Source organism: Lissotriton vulgaris, chromosome 2_2, assembly GCF_964263255.1.
Source record: "Lissotriton vulgaris chromosome 2_2, aLisVul1.2, whole genome shotgun sequence".
Lineage (NCBI taxonomy): Eukaryota > Metazoa > Chordata > Amphibia > Caudata > Salamandridae > Lissotriton > Lissotriton vulgaris.
The window spans coordinates 222,030,810-222,045,430 of NC_141688.1; the positions used below are offsets into that span (position 1 = coordinate 222,030,810).

At 48.2% G+C, this 14,621-nt stretch overlaps 1 protein-coding gene across 1 annotated transcript in view; it reads left to right on the forward strand.

The window, feature by feature from the left end:
- TFIP11 (tuftelin interacting protein 11) overlaps positions 1-14,621 on the forward strand; it is a 107,254-nt gene that overhangs the window by 46,193 nt on the left and 46,440 nt on the right. Inside the window, exon 6 of the mRNA XM_086959587.1 lies at positions 4,515-4,667. Coding sequence (XP_086815713.1) covers positions 4,515-4,667 — 153 coding nt within the window. The remainder of the gene's footprint in view (positions 1-4,514; positions 4,668-14,621) is intronic.

Here is a 14,621-nt window from a genome sequence, read left to right on the forward strand (position 1 = left end):
ACCTGAAGTAAAGAGGTTTAACGCAGCCCGTTTGTAGTATGGGAAAATCAACTGGAAACCAAAGTAGAGAGATAAAACTTTGACGGGAGTTTTAGAAACACGTTTCTGAAGCAGACGGTTCTGTGTATGTATGCAGGAGAGAGATGCGTTAATGTAATTTAGCACATTGAACCCGCACAGACATTATGGTAATGCAGGTGTTTTTTGGCAGACATTGGTGTAGGGCCACGCTGTAACAAAGGCTGGGTGGAGGGTTCCAAATGCCAACCTTCCTTGGGGGGGATGTTTTGTGTGCCTTAGGTCACCCCTTGGTGATCCGGGCTCAGAGAGTGCGGCCTGGCTTTGTGCGTGCTGGCCGGGGTGTCGCGTAAATGGCGGCAGGTGCTGGTGGGCTGCCATGGTTGGCTGACCTCCTGAGTCACTGCCAGCCCATTGGCCACACGGAGAGCCATTTATTTCCTCACAAGTGACAGATGTGCTTGTGCCTCCGTGTGCCCCTGTTGCCTGCTTGTGCCTCAGTGTGCCCCTGTTGCCTGCTTGTGCGTCCGTGTGCCCCTGTTGCCTGCTTGTGCCTCAGTGTGCCCCTGTTGCCTGCTTGTGCCATGTGGGTGTGTGTGGAGGGCTCTGTGTGGCTGTGTGTGTGGGGAGGTTTGTGTGGCTGTGTGTGTGGGGAGCTTTGTGTGGCTGTGTGTGTGGGGAGCTTTGTGTGGCTGTGTGTGTGGGGAGCTTTGTGCGGCTGTGTGTGTGGGGAGCTTTGTGCGGCTGTGTGTGTGGGGAGCTTTGTGTGGCTGTGTGTGTGGGGGGGGCTCTGTGTGTCATTTGCGAGAGATAAAGCTAGTGGCATTGTAAATGACAATGCCATTTATTTATGTTAAAAAATACATAAATAAAAATAATGTCAAGAGCAATGCCAATAGCTCTAACTTTAACAAAGGCGAAACCATTGCATTGTAAATGCTTGTTTATATCTAGTGGCCTCTATAAGGGAATTCGCACCTTCATTGTTGTAAACGCAGACAGTAAAAGGGTAAACATAAGCATTACTAGTTACTGGTATGTTTAAAAAAAAAGCAGACCGTTCGAGGGCAGTCTGGATTTTCTACTCTTGGGTTAACACCGTTGCATTGTGGGGTATGCTGTGAATCAGGTTGGATTATAGGCAATCTTTGCTAAAGGTGAAGAACGTGAAACATTTGACACGGTTCATGTTTCCGAAAGCCATGGTCCAGTCAGCATTTTGTTTAAAAGAAGTGTGCATAGGCCTGTAGGAAAGTGCCCCTTTTTGACATGTTCATCCGAATTTTTTGCCTGGTAATGGATGTAATTTTGACAAAAGTGCACCGGTTTCCTGCTACCCAGGTCCCCAGTGCCAGATCTCTTTGCCTACAACTGACCAATTGGCAATACCTTTAGCACCCCCAGAAGTCCCTAATAAATGGTACCCCTGGTACCTAGGGCGTGGGTACTACAGAAAGTCCCTAAGGGCTGCAGCATGTATTGTACTATCCTAAGGGAACCCTCGCCATACTCTTGCATACTGCCATTGCAGCCTGAAGGACATAGTGCGGACGAAAGTAAAGACATAACATGGCACACCTCTGTGTGCTACACCTGCAGACACTGCATGCAATATATGTAAGTCACCCCTACAGCAGGCATTTCAGCCCTACGGCGGGGTGCATTATATTACATTTGAGGACATATCTGCATGAGCAGATATGCCCGTCTGATGTCAAAGTCGATTCTTGTACACTGCAATTGAACAGAGAAGCCATCTTGGTAATATATACTGGGCACTGGTGCTTACTCCAGCTCCATGATGGCTTCACTGAAACCAAAGATGTTTGGTATCAAACATGTCTTATTAATAAACCCACACTGATTCCAGTGATGAATCCTACTATTCCACTAGTGTGCTGGCTGACTGGTATAGTCTAGCCTGCCATGACAGACACACTTCTGACCCCCTAGGAGGTGAGGGCCCTGTTCTCAGAGGTCAGAAATAATGCCTTCTCTGGCAGAAGGTGTTTTTACACCTCCAGCAAACAGGATGACTAGCTATCAGCATACCAAGGCCGGAGGTCTGAAAGCCATACTGCCTTCGATTTGCAACTCCAGCATCTCCCAGACCTGGGACAAGCCACCCCCTGCCCTGAGGCCCATTTGGCACTAGAACAGGCAGGAAATTAGTATGCGAAGTAGGCACAAAGCACACCCAGGTCAGTCACACCCCTAAGGTGAGCTGCCTGATGTGCCCCCTCCTAGGAAAATATCACCATCTTGGTAAGGGTAGAATTTAAGAAACTGTGATCGGGTAATGCCCTCTTCATACAGGAAGTGGCCATATTTGAGATGCAGTGACCCCATGGGTAGGTAGCCCATTTGCTACAACTCTCCACTCCCCTAACGCTCCTCAGTTTAGTATTTAGGAGGCTTCCTAAATCCAGAACTTTAGATTCCACTGACTACAAAGAAGAAGAGGACACTGAAGAGCCGATTCCCGCAAGAACAGAGGGCTGCTGTGGACTTTTGGTGCCAAACACTGCCTGCCCCACAGAAACTCATCAGTTGCAAAACCAGACTTGTCCTGCAGCTGTGCATCCTCCACAAGTCCCGGAGGGTTGCCAGCACTTTACCAAGCAGCCAGCATCTTCTTTAGAGTAGAATAGCTACTCGCCTGCAGGCACAGACTGCGATATCCATTTGAATGAAACTGCACCAGGTTCACCAAGCAAAAGCCGCCCAGGAGAAATTTGGCGCACTGAAGGAGGCCAAATCTTTCTACCTGCCAGCCTGAAGACTGCAGGACCTCCACAAGCCCTCCTGTAACAATACTCATGTACCAGAGCCTTGCCTTAACCAAAGCTTGTTGAGAGTCCAGTCCGTACACCAATGACATCACTGACAACCAGCCGATGAGGGACGTCCGCACCACCGAGGCCAGCCCCGTGAATTTCCCGGTTGCATTGTTTTTGTTATCCTTGCTGCTCCTGACCGACACCAGTGAGAGCATCTTGATGCATGAAAGCCAGCCAACGACTAACACTCTGCACCTGAGCCATCCAGCCCGGGTCTAAGGAAAATGACTGGTCCTCTGTGCCCCTAGGAACCTCATGATATGAGCCCCCCATTAGGAGTACCCAGATTTGTCCCCAGATCCCCTTTGCAGCCTATTTCTAAGTGCCCCCCCTCCTTTCTACTGCGTAGCGCGTAAGGATACCAACTAGACCAGCATTTCTACACTCTGACTTACCAGGGCAGATCAGACCAATCTGCTGATGGTACTTTGGTCACTGTCCCTCTACCACCTCACAACTGAAAGGAGTTCCATAGAAGGAAACACAATTCAAGTATATGTATGCAGTGAATATGCTTTCTCCCATAGGAAAGCATTGCGTGTAAAAAAGCACTGCTGGTTAACAGTGCTAAAACTGTAAAAAGTCCATTACGAAAAAATACTTACCTCTTTATTGAGTTTTTGGATTAAAATGTATATAAAATGCATGTTATTTTTCTAAATTGGCGTGGCTCTCCTTTTGAGTGTGTGCTTCAATTATTGACTCTGTGTGTGCCACACATGTCTAACACTCCTCTCTACATAAGCCTAAGGCTGCTCGACCACACTACCCTAGGTAGAAATTGCTAGAGCAAGCCCCCGTCAACTCATAGGAGATGCCTATACTCTTTACATTGTATACCTCTTTTTGATGTACCATATAAAGAGACAGCTTCCTACATTGCCCCATCCATCGTTTACACTAAAAGTTCTCAAAATAAATTCTTTAATTAACCATCATTATAACCAAGTTACAAATGCCATAAAAATCAGTCCAATACATTTATTTGATTTGTTGTAACATTTCTTGTTTATTACGTTATCTTCAATTGTTGTGATTCATTCATATGCCTGTGGCAAGTACATACAATGGTTCTCCCAACAACTTAATGCAGCCAACATGTTTCACTCTTCAATTGTTGATAAATCAGGGTTGTTTTTTACAAGGCTTACACAGTTATCTAAAACAGTATTGTATGTAATGTGGGAGCAGGCCATAATTTCTGGTTGTAGCATGAAATCTAAAGGTGCAATCAGTGTAGCCAAGTGAGCCAGCCTTCAGTAGTCCAATATTTTAAGTGTCTGTAGTTCTACTAAGACAATATTTGCAAGTTATCCTTGATATAGAAGAAATTAGTCTTAGTCATAGAAGTGCAGTCCGCAGAAGGTGTTGCACCTTGTAATAGTAATGATCCAGTTGTAACACCTTGTAACAGTAATGAACCAGAATCTGGAAATGTACTTTCCCCATCTGTTGGTTGAAGTGTTGTAACTTCTAATGATAATGATTCTGCTTCAGCAATTGTTAATTGCGATTTGTCTAAGAAAAGAGTATGTTCTAAATATAGTCTATACTCCTTTGTAATCTACTCAGAAATGTTGTGTCAAGATTATAATCAACTGGTTAAAAGAATAGTAATAGACAGTTGGTGTAATCTACAGTCTGTTTGTGTTTTAGGAATTTCAGAAGCAACTTAGCCAATGGCGGAAAGACCCTAGTGGTAATAAAAAGAAACCAAAATACTCCTACAAAACTGTTGAAGAGCTGAAAGCTAAAGGTCGGCATGGGAAGGCCCTATCTGCCCCACAAAAGGATGTTTCCCAAGTGAAGGTAAGAACCGGTTGTAAGTTGGACAGTAGCTCATTTGTACACATCATTTGTTTAGTATGTAAGGCTTCTTTTATGGGCAGGTCCTAGATAGTCAATATACACTTACGTTATCTGATGCTCTGTTGATTTAATAACTGGTGTATCCCCAGACGACCTGGGATCAAGTTATGAGTGCATGCTAGTTTTCTTCTTGCAGTAAAAATATTGTCCTGATGAAAGAGATGATTTACGCTTTAGCACGTATGCAGAAATTTCAATCAACCAGATTGAATTTATTAGGGAGAGCTGAAGCCCTAATTGTTAACTAAAACAATTCGTTTGAAATGCTGAATGTTTACAACCATGTCGGTGACATCAAAAACATTAACTGACAAAACAGGTTCTACTTAATGTTAGAGAAAGTTATATACCCCATTCACTCCCATACACTGTGCAGGCATGCCAGGATTATCGCAGACTGCAGCAGTGCAAGCTTCCCTCCCTCAAGGTACACGAGCAAGGCCAGAGATTTGTTTTGTCTCACACAAAATAAGTACAGGAGTCTATCTGCCCTCAGGAACACAGTACACTTATATCGTAGAAACATTGCATCAACAGCGGTGCAACATTACCTTAGAGCATCTGAGAATTCTTTTATAGGTGACCTCAAAGTCAGTATTCGATAGGATAGGGATGCAAGGAAAGGAAGAGGCATGCAGAGTGCCGAAGGAGTTATCTCACCAGTAAAAAAGGTTAGATAACCATGTGTAGGGTTTATAGAGTGATACCTTTCTGTCAGAGGGAAAAGTTTAAAAGAGAGACCAAAGTACACCTAGCCCATTCAACACAGTGCCTCAGAAAGTGGCACAGAATATCATACAGCTTAATGGCCTGCAATACTGCTGTGTCCTGGGGATACGACGCAAGGATTTTAGAAGCAAGGGAGAAACATGTTAAAGCACAGCACTCATATGGCCGGGATGCCCGTCACCCCCTCCCAACACAATCCCCAAGGATGGGAAGTCGGACGCAGTTCTGAACTTTTGGAAGGCGGGAGGGAGTCACCCTCCCGGCCGTATTTATTAAAATATGAAACAAAATTTAAAACATTAAATAAAAAGTTTCATAATCATGTACAATTTTACATTTATTACATTTCGATGAAGACATGTTCTTTGGCTAACCTTAACAAATCTCTAATACAAAGGTTTCCTAGCCGAGTCTATCATCCTGCAAATGAATACATTCTAAATTAAAATTGTACATCCTAGCATTAAGGGCCAACGGCAAGGTCTTAACCGGTGTCAGATCCCTACTACCAAAACTGTCGCCCTCACGGTGTGAATGACGCATGCGCAGAGGACTGTACTCTCACTGCCAACTGCAATTTCCCTTGTCTTGTTGGGGGCCCCCCTTTCCGCTCGACGCCATCTTAAAGGTCGTCCGAGCTCCCGTGTGAGGTATCTGTAGGAAGGACAGCGTGGACTGAACCCCCGCCCCCCCCCCCCATCCCCACACTCTCTATCCGCCGTCGCGGATATCCGGGCCCCGGGAAATTCATAGGAGGGGCATATAGCCGCCTCCTCCCCTGGGAGGGGCCTATGGCCGTCTCCCCTTAGGCGACCCATCCTTAGTGGGTTCCGCCTCTCAGTGGGAGGGGCCAATGGCCGCCTCCCACCGGGCGCTCCCATCCATGGTGGGTGGCGCCCCCTCTAGGGACCTTGAAATTACTGCTCACCGATCATGACCTTACCGCCCGACCAAAATAAATACGACAGTTGTTTACCTACCAAAGAAGAAAAAAGTTCATTGCATTTCCTCAATGTGTCATGACTGCTCACTCCTACCAAGACCAAAACATTATCCTACAGGCAGAAGTCACATCCATATCTTAAACATTCCTTTACTTTTCTACAAAGGAAAAAAGGCCTACTCAGCAAAACTTTATTAAAAGAAACATTGCCATAAGGGGCTGGTGGGTGGGTCAAAATTGCTCCTTGTTCCGTCGAGGGCTCACGAGCAACGAGTGGGTGCAGCCTTCAGAGCACAGGAACAAGAGGACGCTTCTTCGGATTCCCGCTCTATTTATTTTTCTTCGGGAGGGCGTGTACCCTCCTCCGGTACGCCTACTGGGCGTGGTCCTCGGTGTAGGTGTCTAGGACAACCCCTCTTGGGCGGGAAAAGGCGCGCCCCGGCTACGCCGCTTCGGGCATATCAGCCGAGACACGCCCCCCGCCCAAAATGGTTTCCCGGGAGGATCGGGGCACCCAACCATACGTTCGGGGGGACCGAGTGGTCGCCCCTTTCCATATGGCCGGGATGCCAGTCACCCCCTCCCAACACAATCCCCAAGGATGGGAAGTCGGACGCAGTTCTGAACTTTTGGAAGGCGGGAGGGAGTCACCCTCCCGGCCGTATTTATTAAAATATGAAACAAAATTTAAAACATTAAATAAAAAGTTTCATAATCATGTACAATTTTACATTTATTACTTTTCGATGAAGACATGTTCTTTGGCTAACCTTAACAAATCTCTAATACAAAGGTTTCCTAGCCGAGTCTATCATCCTGCAAATGCATACATTCTAAATTAAAATTGTACATCCTAGCATTAAGGGCCAACGGCAAGGTCTTAACCGGTGTCAGATCCCTACTACCTACTATCTCCTGACTACTCACTCTTGCTGTAGGACTCGCTAGCGCTGGGACACCTCCCCAGAGGTAGCTGTTCGCGCTTAACAAGCTTCTGTATTATTATTATTATTACTACCAAAACTGTCGCCCTCACTTTGTGAATGACGCATGCGCAGAGGACTGTACCCTCACTGCCAACTGCAATTTCCCTCTCCGCTCGACGCCATCTTAAAGGTCGTCCGAGCTCCCGTGTGAGGTATCTGTAGGAAGGACAGCGTGGACCCCCCCCCCCCCCTCTCCACCCCCCCCACACTCTCTATCCGCCGTCACGGATATCCGGGCCCCGGGAAATTCATAGGAGGGGCATATAGCCGCCTCCTCCCCTGGGAGGGGCCTATGGCCGTCTCCCCTTAGGCGACCCATCCTTAGTGGGTTCCGCCTCTCAGTGGGAGGGGCCAATGGCCGCCTCCCCCCGGGCGCTCCCATCTATAGTGGGTGGGGCCCCCCTCTAGGGACCTTGAAATTACTGCTCACCGATCATGACCTTACCGCCACAGGCCGGATAGTTGACCGGCTATCCGGCCCCCCCAGACTCCTCCTAAAGGTCATGCTTCCTCAAACCCCTTAGCCATGCTATGAAGTCTCCTATGAGTAAAACATTCCCCTCCCGGGACAGATGAACCCCATCATTCAGATACATGTGATCACCCCGAATACACCCATGAGGAATACTATGCAACTGCGCAGAGCGAAACAATCTACCAATTTTATTGTTAACCTTCTTCACCGAATGGTTGAGAGCTGACACTGAAAGGCCCCCCCGCCATACTTTCCTGGGAATCATGTGGGACCAGGCAATCGTGCACCCCGGGATTCTTTTTGCCAACCAACTAACGGCAGACAAAACTTGCTCGAACAATATTTGTCTACCCAGAGTCACCAAGTCATTGCCCCCCAGGTGTACTATGACTACAGATGGCGGTGACCTCTGCCGCCCTAAGAGACCCTCAGCAAAAGATTCGAATTGGTCAATACAGAGCCCGCCCCTTCCGTGGAAGGCCACTCTGTACCCGTATTCCCCAGCTGCGCGAGTCGCGTCACCTGCTTTGAATACGTCCCCGGCCCGCCTCACGTATGAGTGGCCCACGACCCACACCACTCTCTCCTCAGACAGTGATCCATGACCACTGGTCTCCAGGTACTGGGTCGACTGCAAATTCCGCCCCGCATAACATGCTCGCGAAACTGAAATACAAACAAAAGACAAGAAGCGTGAGTGCATGTCAATTGACTTACAACATGTGCAATCGCACATACCTTCTGAAGCAATTCGAGGACCATCGTCCCAACTGTTTTACTTCCTCCGCACTCTGACCCCTGGCTGTAGCCTCAGTAGCCGCCCCTATCCTAAAGGAGTGGGTCCCAAAATCGCTCGGGTCCATGCCTGCAGCAGCGATTGTGAGTACCAGCACCCTCTGAAACTGAAATCTCGTCAGTGGGGTGCCATCCCTGTGCCTCAGCAAACTTCCCCCCCACGTAGCAGCCCTCAGTGCCAAGTATTCCTCTATACACAGTATTGGGCACGTGGGGGACCCTCGCATGCGCTGCACAATAACACTGTTCCCCGCAGCCCCCTGGTCGGTCTTGGACCTGGCTATCGTAACAACCATCGAATCACCCCTAATTAGAACGTGATTCCTGCACAGGCCTCCCTCAAGGTCTTTTTTATTCCTAGCGACCAGTTCGCTCACCCGCATCGCCCCATGGAACGCCAATGCGAAGGCTGCCCGGAACAAAACCGCCTCGAATTGGGAGGAGCATGTCTCGACTAGTTTCGCCATAAGTAGGGACAACCTTTCTAAGCCAATCTGGTGCCTCTCATCCTGCTTGCGACCCTCAAGGCGCTGCCAGCCGCGAAGGGCTTTTCTCGCCAAAAAGGAACTTGTTGGGTCTTTTATGCCATGCACCTGTGCCATAAATGAAATGGCCGCCCTGTGCCTACTGGCCGTTGCCGCTGACCGGCCTTCTCGGTGTAGAGCTACCAAGAACCCCAGGAAGGACTCCTCCTGACCCCAGTTCAGACTCCCTGTCGGACCCAAAAATGTGCAATAGAAACGAAACGCTCCTTCATATGCTTTCCTTGTCCTGGGGGCTAAGCTTGCTGCCACGAGGTCTTGTAATCCGGGGCACCGATCAGCCAAAGCGCTTCGGGGAATGGGGCCGCCACTAGGTCCGCTGTAGGTAGATAACCCCTGAACGCCTGCATATGTGAACAAGAGAGTGCATCAGCTGCATGATTCAGTACGCCCGGCACATGTTTCGCCCTGAACTGTACATTCAGTCTCATGCAAAGCAGCACAATTTCCTTCAACAATCTCAAGATCCATTTGCAGCGTGCTGCCTGTTTGTTAATGCATTCGACAACAGTCATATCATCAGACCAGAATACAACAGAGCGGTCTCTGAAATCGTCCGGCCAGGCCAGCAGAGCCACAAAAATAGGGAATAGCTCCAGGAACCCAATGTTACTTGTGAGACCGCATGAGTGCCACCATGCCAGCCATGTTTGCGCCGACCATCGGTTACCCAAGATGGCGCCAAATCCAACGCTCCCTGCCGAGTCAGTCCACAAACCCAGCTCGTCCGAAGACGCTGGCGGCTTGTTCCACACTACTCGACCGTTGAAGTCCGCCAGAAATGCCAACCAAATGCACATATCCTGGCGAACCTCTGCCGACAGTCTCGTGCGGTGGTGTCCTTCTTTGAGACCAACCATAGCTTGTGCAATAGAGCGTGAGAAGGGGCGGGCCATTGGTATAACTCTCAAGGCAAAGTTAAGCAGACCCACTGTTTGCTGTAACTGGTGCAGGGTTACTTTCTCTTTACTAAGGCAAAGTTCAAGGGAAGCCCTGAATTTAGCTACCTTTCCCACCGGCAAATGGAAACATCCCTCCACAGAATCGAGCTCAATTCCGAGAAACTCCAGTGAAGTAGATGGTCCAGCCGTCTTACCTGGTGCCAATGGGACTCCAAACTCCCTCATGAGGATGCAAAATTCCTGTAGCGCCTGCGCACATTTCGTGTCGCCGGCTGCTCCCAAGAACAGAAAGTCATCTAGATAATGCATAACATGCCTATGCCCTGTGGCCTCGGTGAACGCCCACTCTAAAAAACAGCTGAATTTTTCAAAATAGGTACAAGAAATGGAGCAACCCATTGGCATGCATTTATCCATGTAATAACTCCCTTGGAATGCAAAACCTAGCAGACGCTGATCCTGTGGGTGTACCGGGGGCAACCGGAACGCTGATTCGATATCTGATTTCGCCATCAGCGCCCCGGGGCCCAGGCGATTTAACATGGTGACGGCATCATCGAATGATGCGTACCGCACCAAACAAACTTCTGGGTCAATAGCATCATTTACCGAGAAACCCCTTGGAGCAGACAGATTATGGATCAGCCTAAACTCCCCCGGGTCCTTCTTCGGGACCACCCCTAATGGGGAACAGATGAAATCCGCCACTGGCGGGCGCTGAAAAGGCCCCGCCACTCGCCCTAGGCTCACTTCTTTTGCGATTTTTCTCTCTACCACACTTGGATTATGCTGCGCGGATAGCTGGTTTTTACAAAAAGGTTCCCCTCGAAAATCCCCCGCCGGGATGTGGAAGCCGTATAAGAAACCCTTCCTCAGCACCCCAGCGGAGACATGATCAGGGTATTTGTTTAACCAAGGAGTCATAGCCATGAGATCAACGGGAGTCGACAATTGTTCACCATGATCCACCTCAGTCCTGTTTGGACCCTCCTTTACCTCCCGCCCCGTTATTTTTCGATCTACATGAACTCTCCGGGTGTGAGGAATTCCCACAGCCCGCACACGCATGCTTGAACCTACATGTTCCCTGCGGTCTGCTACAGTTGCCTCGATTGAAGCCCCAACAGACCCCCCGCTTTCCACCATTCCCGCCGGTTTTCGGCTGGTGATCCCCACCGGCGCCCGCTCGAAAGGGCACCGCAGGCTTTTGGCGGGAAACCCCCGACCCACTCCCGCCTGGAGAGGATGTGGTCCCAGGCAGGAGTTGCTTATGCCAAGAAATTGAGTCGAGGCAGTCCCTTGTCAGCGAGGAATCATACTCTTTTGCTTTACGGAATTTCATGTCGTAACCTTTCCATTCATCCCCCTCATACATTTCATAAAAATCCATTATGCGAGTTTGATAACAAGACAGTTCAGTCAATACCTCGGGTGTACGTTCCCCAATAATCGCAGTAAACATTGCAAAGGCCTTCGCCCAATTCGTTATCGTCTCCTCCACCCTAAACTCAGCCATCTTGGCGCGCCAAACGCTCGGGTGCAACAAATCTTTCTGAGTTTTGGCATATTCCATCTCGCGATGGTCAGTTAATAACGAAAACATATTGACATACTTGTCTGCCCATATCAATTCTTTCGTGGCAATCGCGATATGTTGTACCACCCTCTCCCGTCTTGAGGGTAATGAGCCCTCCCCCGCCAGCGGCAATGCGAGCTTACCCGGTTCGGTCGTTGATTCCGCCGCTTTCTCGCGACCAGCCGCCGGTCCTTCCGGTATCACCTGTGGGGAAACAAGAGGAAGATTCGCCTTCGCGGCATCTCGCGACTGTCGCAACTGCTGGATTAGTAACTTGGCCTCTTCGGCCGTGTCTCCGGGCGCCGTAGCACCCCCTGCCTTCTTATTGAGCCATGCGGCCAACTGGGTGGCCAATTCAGGAGGCATATCCTCGTCGGTAGCGGGCGTAATCACAACCGGGATCGGTTGACCCGCTTCTGGGATTGGTACCGGGTCATTAGCTGGTGTGACAGGGGCTACCGGGGGTACCTCAGGGACCGGAACCTCCCCTGCAACCGCCCTCCTCTTGACCCGTTTCCCTCTACCCTCGGGAACGATTCCCGGCGAGGCCGGGCCTATTACCTTCTTAGGGTTACCAGGCTTGTTCATTGTGGCCAGTTGCTTCTTGACGACCGCCAAATCTCGACCAAGCGCTGGGACTTGTCCGACTTTCCGTTCCATGCCCGCAATTCTGTACACCAACATGCGTAGCACCTTGTCTGTCTCGGCACCCTTTCCTGCCTTCTTGCCAGACATGGTCTCGATTATCCGCTCCGAGTCGATCACACGGTCCTGGATCCTTCGCTTTAAAGTCACTGAAAGAAAAAGCACAAGTATTACAAGTTCTCAAAATTGCTCCTTGTTCCGTCGAGGGCTCACGAGCAACGAGTGGGTGCAGCCTTCAGAGCACAGGAACAAGAGGACGCTTCTTCGGATTCCCGCTCTATTTATTCTTCTTCGGGAGGGCGTGTACCCTCCTCCGGTGCGCCTACTGGGCGTGGTCCTTGGTGTAGGTGTCTAGGACAACCCACTCTTGGGCGGGAAAAGGCGCGCCCCGGCTACTCCGCTTCGGGCATACCAGCCTAGACACGCTCCCCGCCCAAAATGGTTTCCCGGGAGGATCGGGGCACCCAACCATAAGTTCGGGGGGACCGAGTGGTCGCCCCTTTCCATCGGTGTTGGGCCCATGGTATTTAATCTAATTATAGCTTGTATGATTTCTATGCACTTTGCACATTTCATTATACTATAGGTAACCAGCATAGCTCCAAATTCATGCCAATGTAAATAATGTACATTAAGATTCATCATAGGTGTTTTGAAAGTCTCGCATAGATCCATGATGGTTGATTTTATGCCAGACAACCCTCAATTACATGAACTGTTGTATCACAATAAAATATCTACTATAGAACAATCTATGCAGTTTTTTATCTTACGGAATAAGAACCCAGTTGGCTCTGCAACTGTGCTTATGAGAGAAAGTTTCAAGAAGGTTGATAAAAAAAATGTCAATTTATGGAATTTTACAAATTTGAAATCCTGATTTATATCCAATATGCGGTAATAGTCTTTTTGATGCACCAACTTTTAATATTGTATTAGATGTGCTTTGTAGGGTTCCCCTAGGCAGTGCATGTGCTGTATCTTCATTTTGTTTCTTATCAGTATCCACTGCTCAACATTGGTCTGCTTCCTGTTCCCTCTATATGCTTGCTTGTATGTGGTTCGCCTGTGATAGCTTTATGTGCGGAACCCTTCTGTGGAACATGGCCCAAGTTTGTGTGTCCTTCCACTGCTTTACTTGTGGTCGCTACGTTTTTATTTTGCTTTCACTGATGTTTGAGATTGCATCTCGTCCACGTATTTCCTGCGTTTCTTTAGCTTTAATGTACTTTGTACAGATCCTGAATTTTCTATTTAGTTCTACCAGTGTTTGGTAGTGCATCTTGGGCACATCTTTCCTAGTGTTTCTTTAGCTATAGTGTATTCTTACAGATTCTGTATTTATTTTTTCATTTACATTGAAACTCTTTGCCACTGCGCCGTGCCCAATTCCTGAATTGTAACTTATTTGGTTTAAACAAAGCCAGTATTTGCTTTCATGTTTGCCTGTTTACAGTGTGTAGATGCTACATTATTTATACAGAGAAGACTACATTTATCAGTAAGCATTCACTCCAAGTGACTGTTTACAATGTATTTTTATTTGTTTTCTTATAAATCTCTATATTGATTTTCATTAATATACGAACATTGGCAAATGAAATCAATAAACTTTTCAGACCAATGCTGAATGGGAACACAGCCAAAAAAAGAAAAATACATAAATATGATATATCTTGTCCCCTCTGACTAGCCAACAGGGGGTGTATAACCAACATGGTTAACAACAACGGGGGTAACACGGGAAAGGCGGAGGGTGTTTCCTTGTATTCGTACTGTTGTCCTCGAGGTTTAGGCTGAAGGCATGGTTGAAGAGTGCAGCTGTTTTTATGACTACAAGGAGGGAAAGAGGAGAGACCGGGTATGTGCTATTTGATTGAGGGGCTGGAGGGTCGGAGTTTGTAATCTGTTGACCTTCTGATGCCGTATTTATGGGGGCACATATCCCCTCCCTCGCCCAAAAATTGGGTTCGATTAACTGGGTGTGGGGGTATGTCCTCCTTGACATCAATCAAAGAGCTGTAGAGTGTTAAGCCATTGAGGTATAATGCAATGGAATTCTAGCCTTGCCATGTTATCTATGAGGGTTGCCATAGAAGTGTAAATTTGTGGTCGAAGTATGTTAGTTTGTAGGTAAATCTTTAGCCACATTTTGTAAAACCTGAGAACCTCCTACTAGGGTTATTTTTTTTTTCCAGGACAGTGCGATATGTTTTTTGGCCCTCCCTGTCGTGTTGTATTAGCGTCTTGTCAGGTCTGGTTCTTTCCTTCATATTAGAAGGCATTATACCCAGGAGGGTC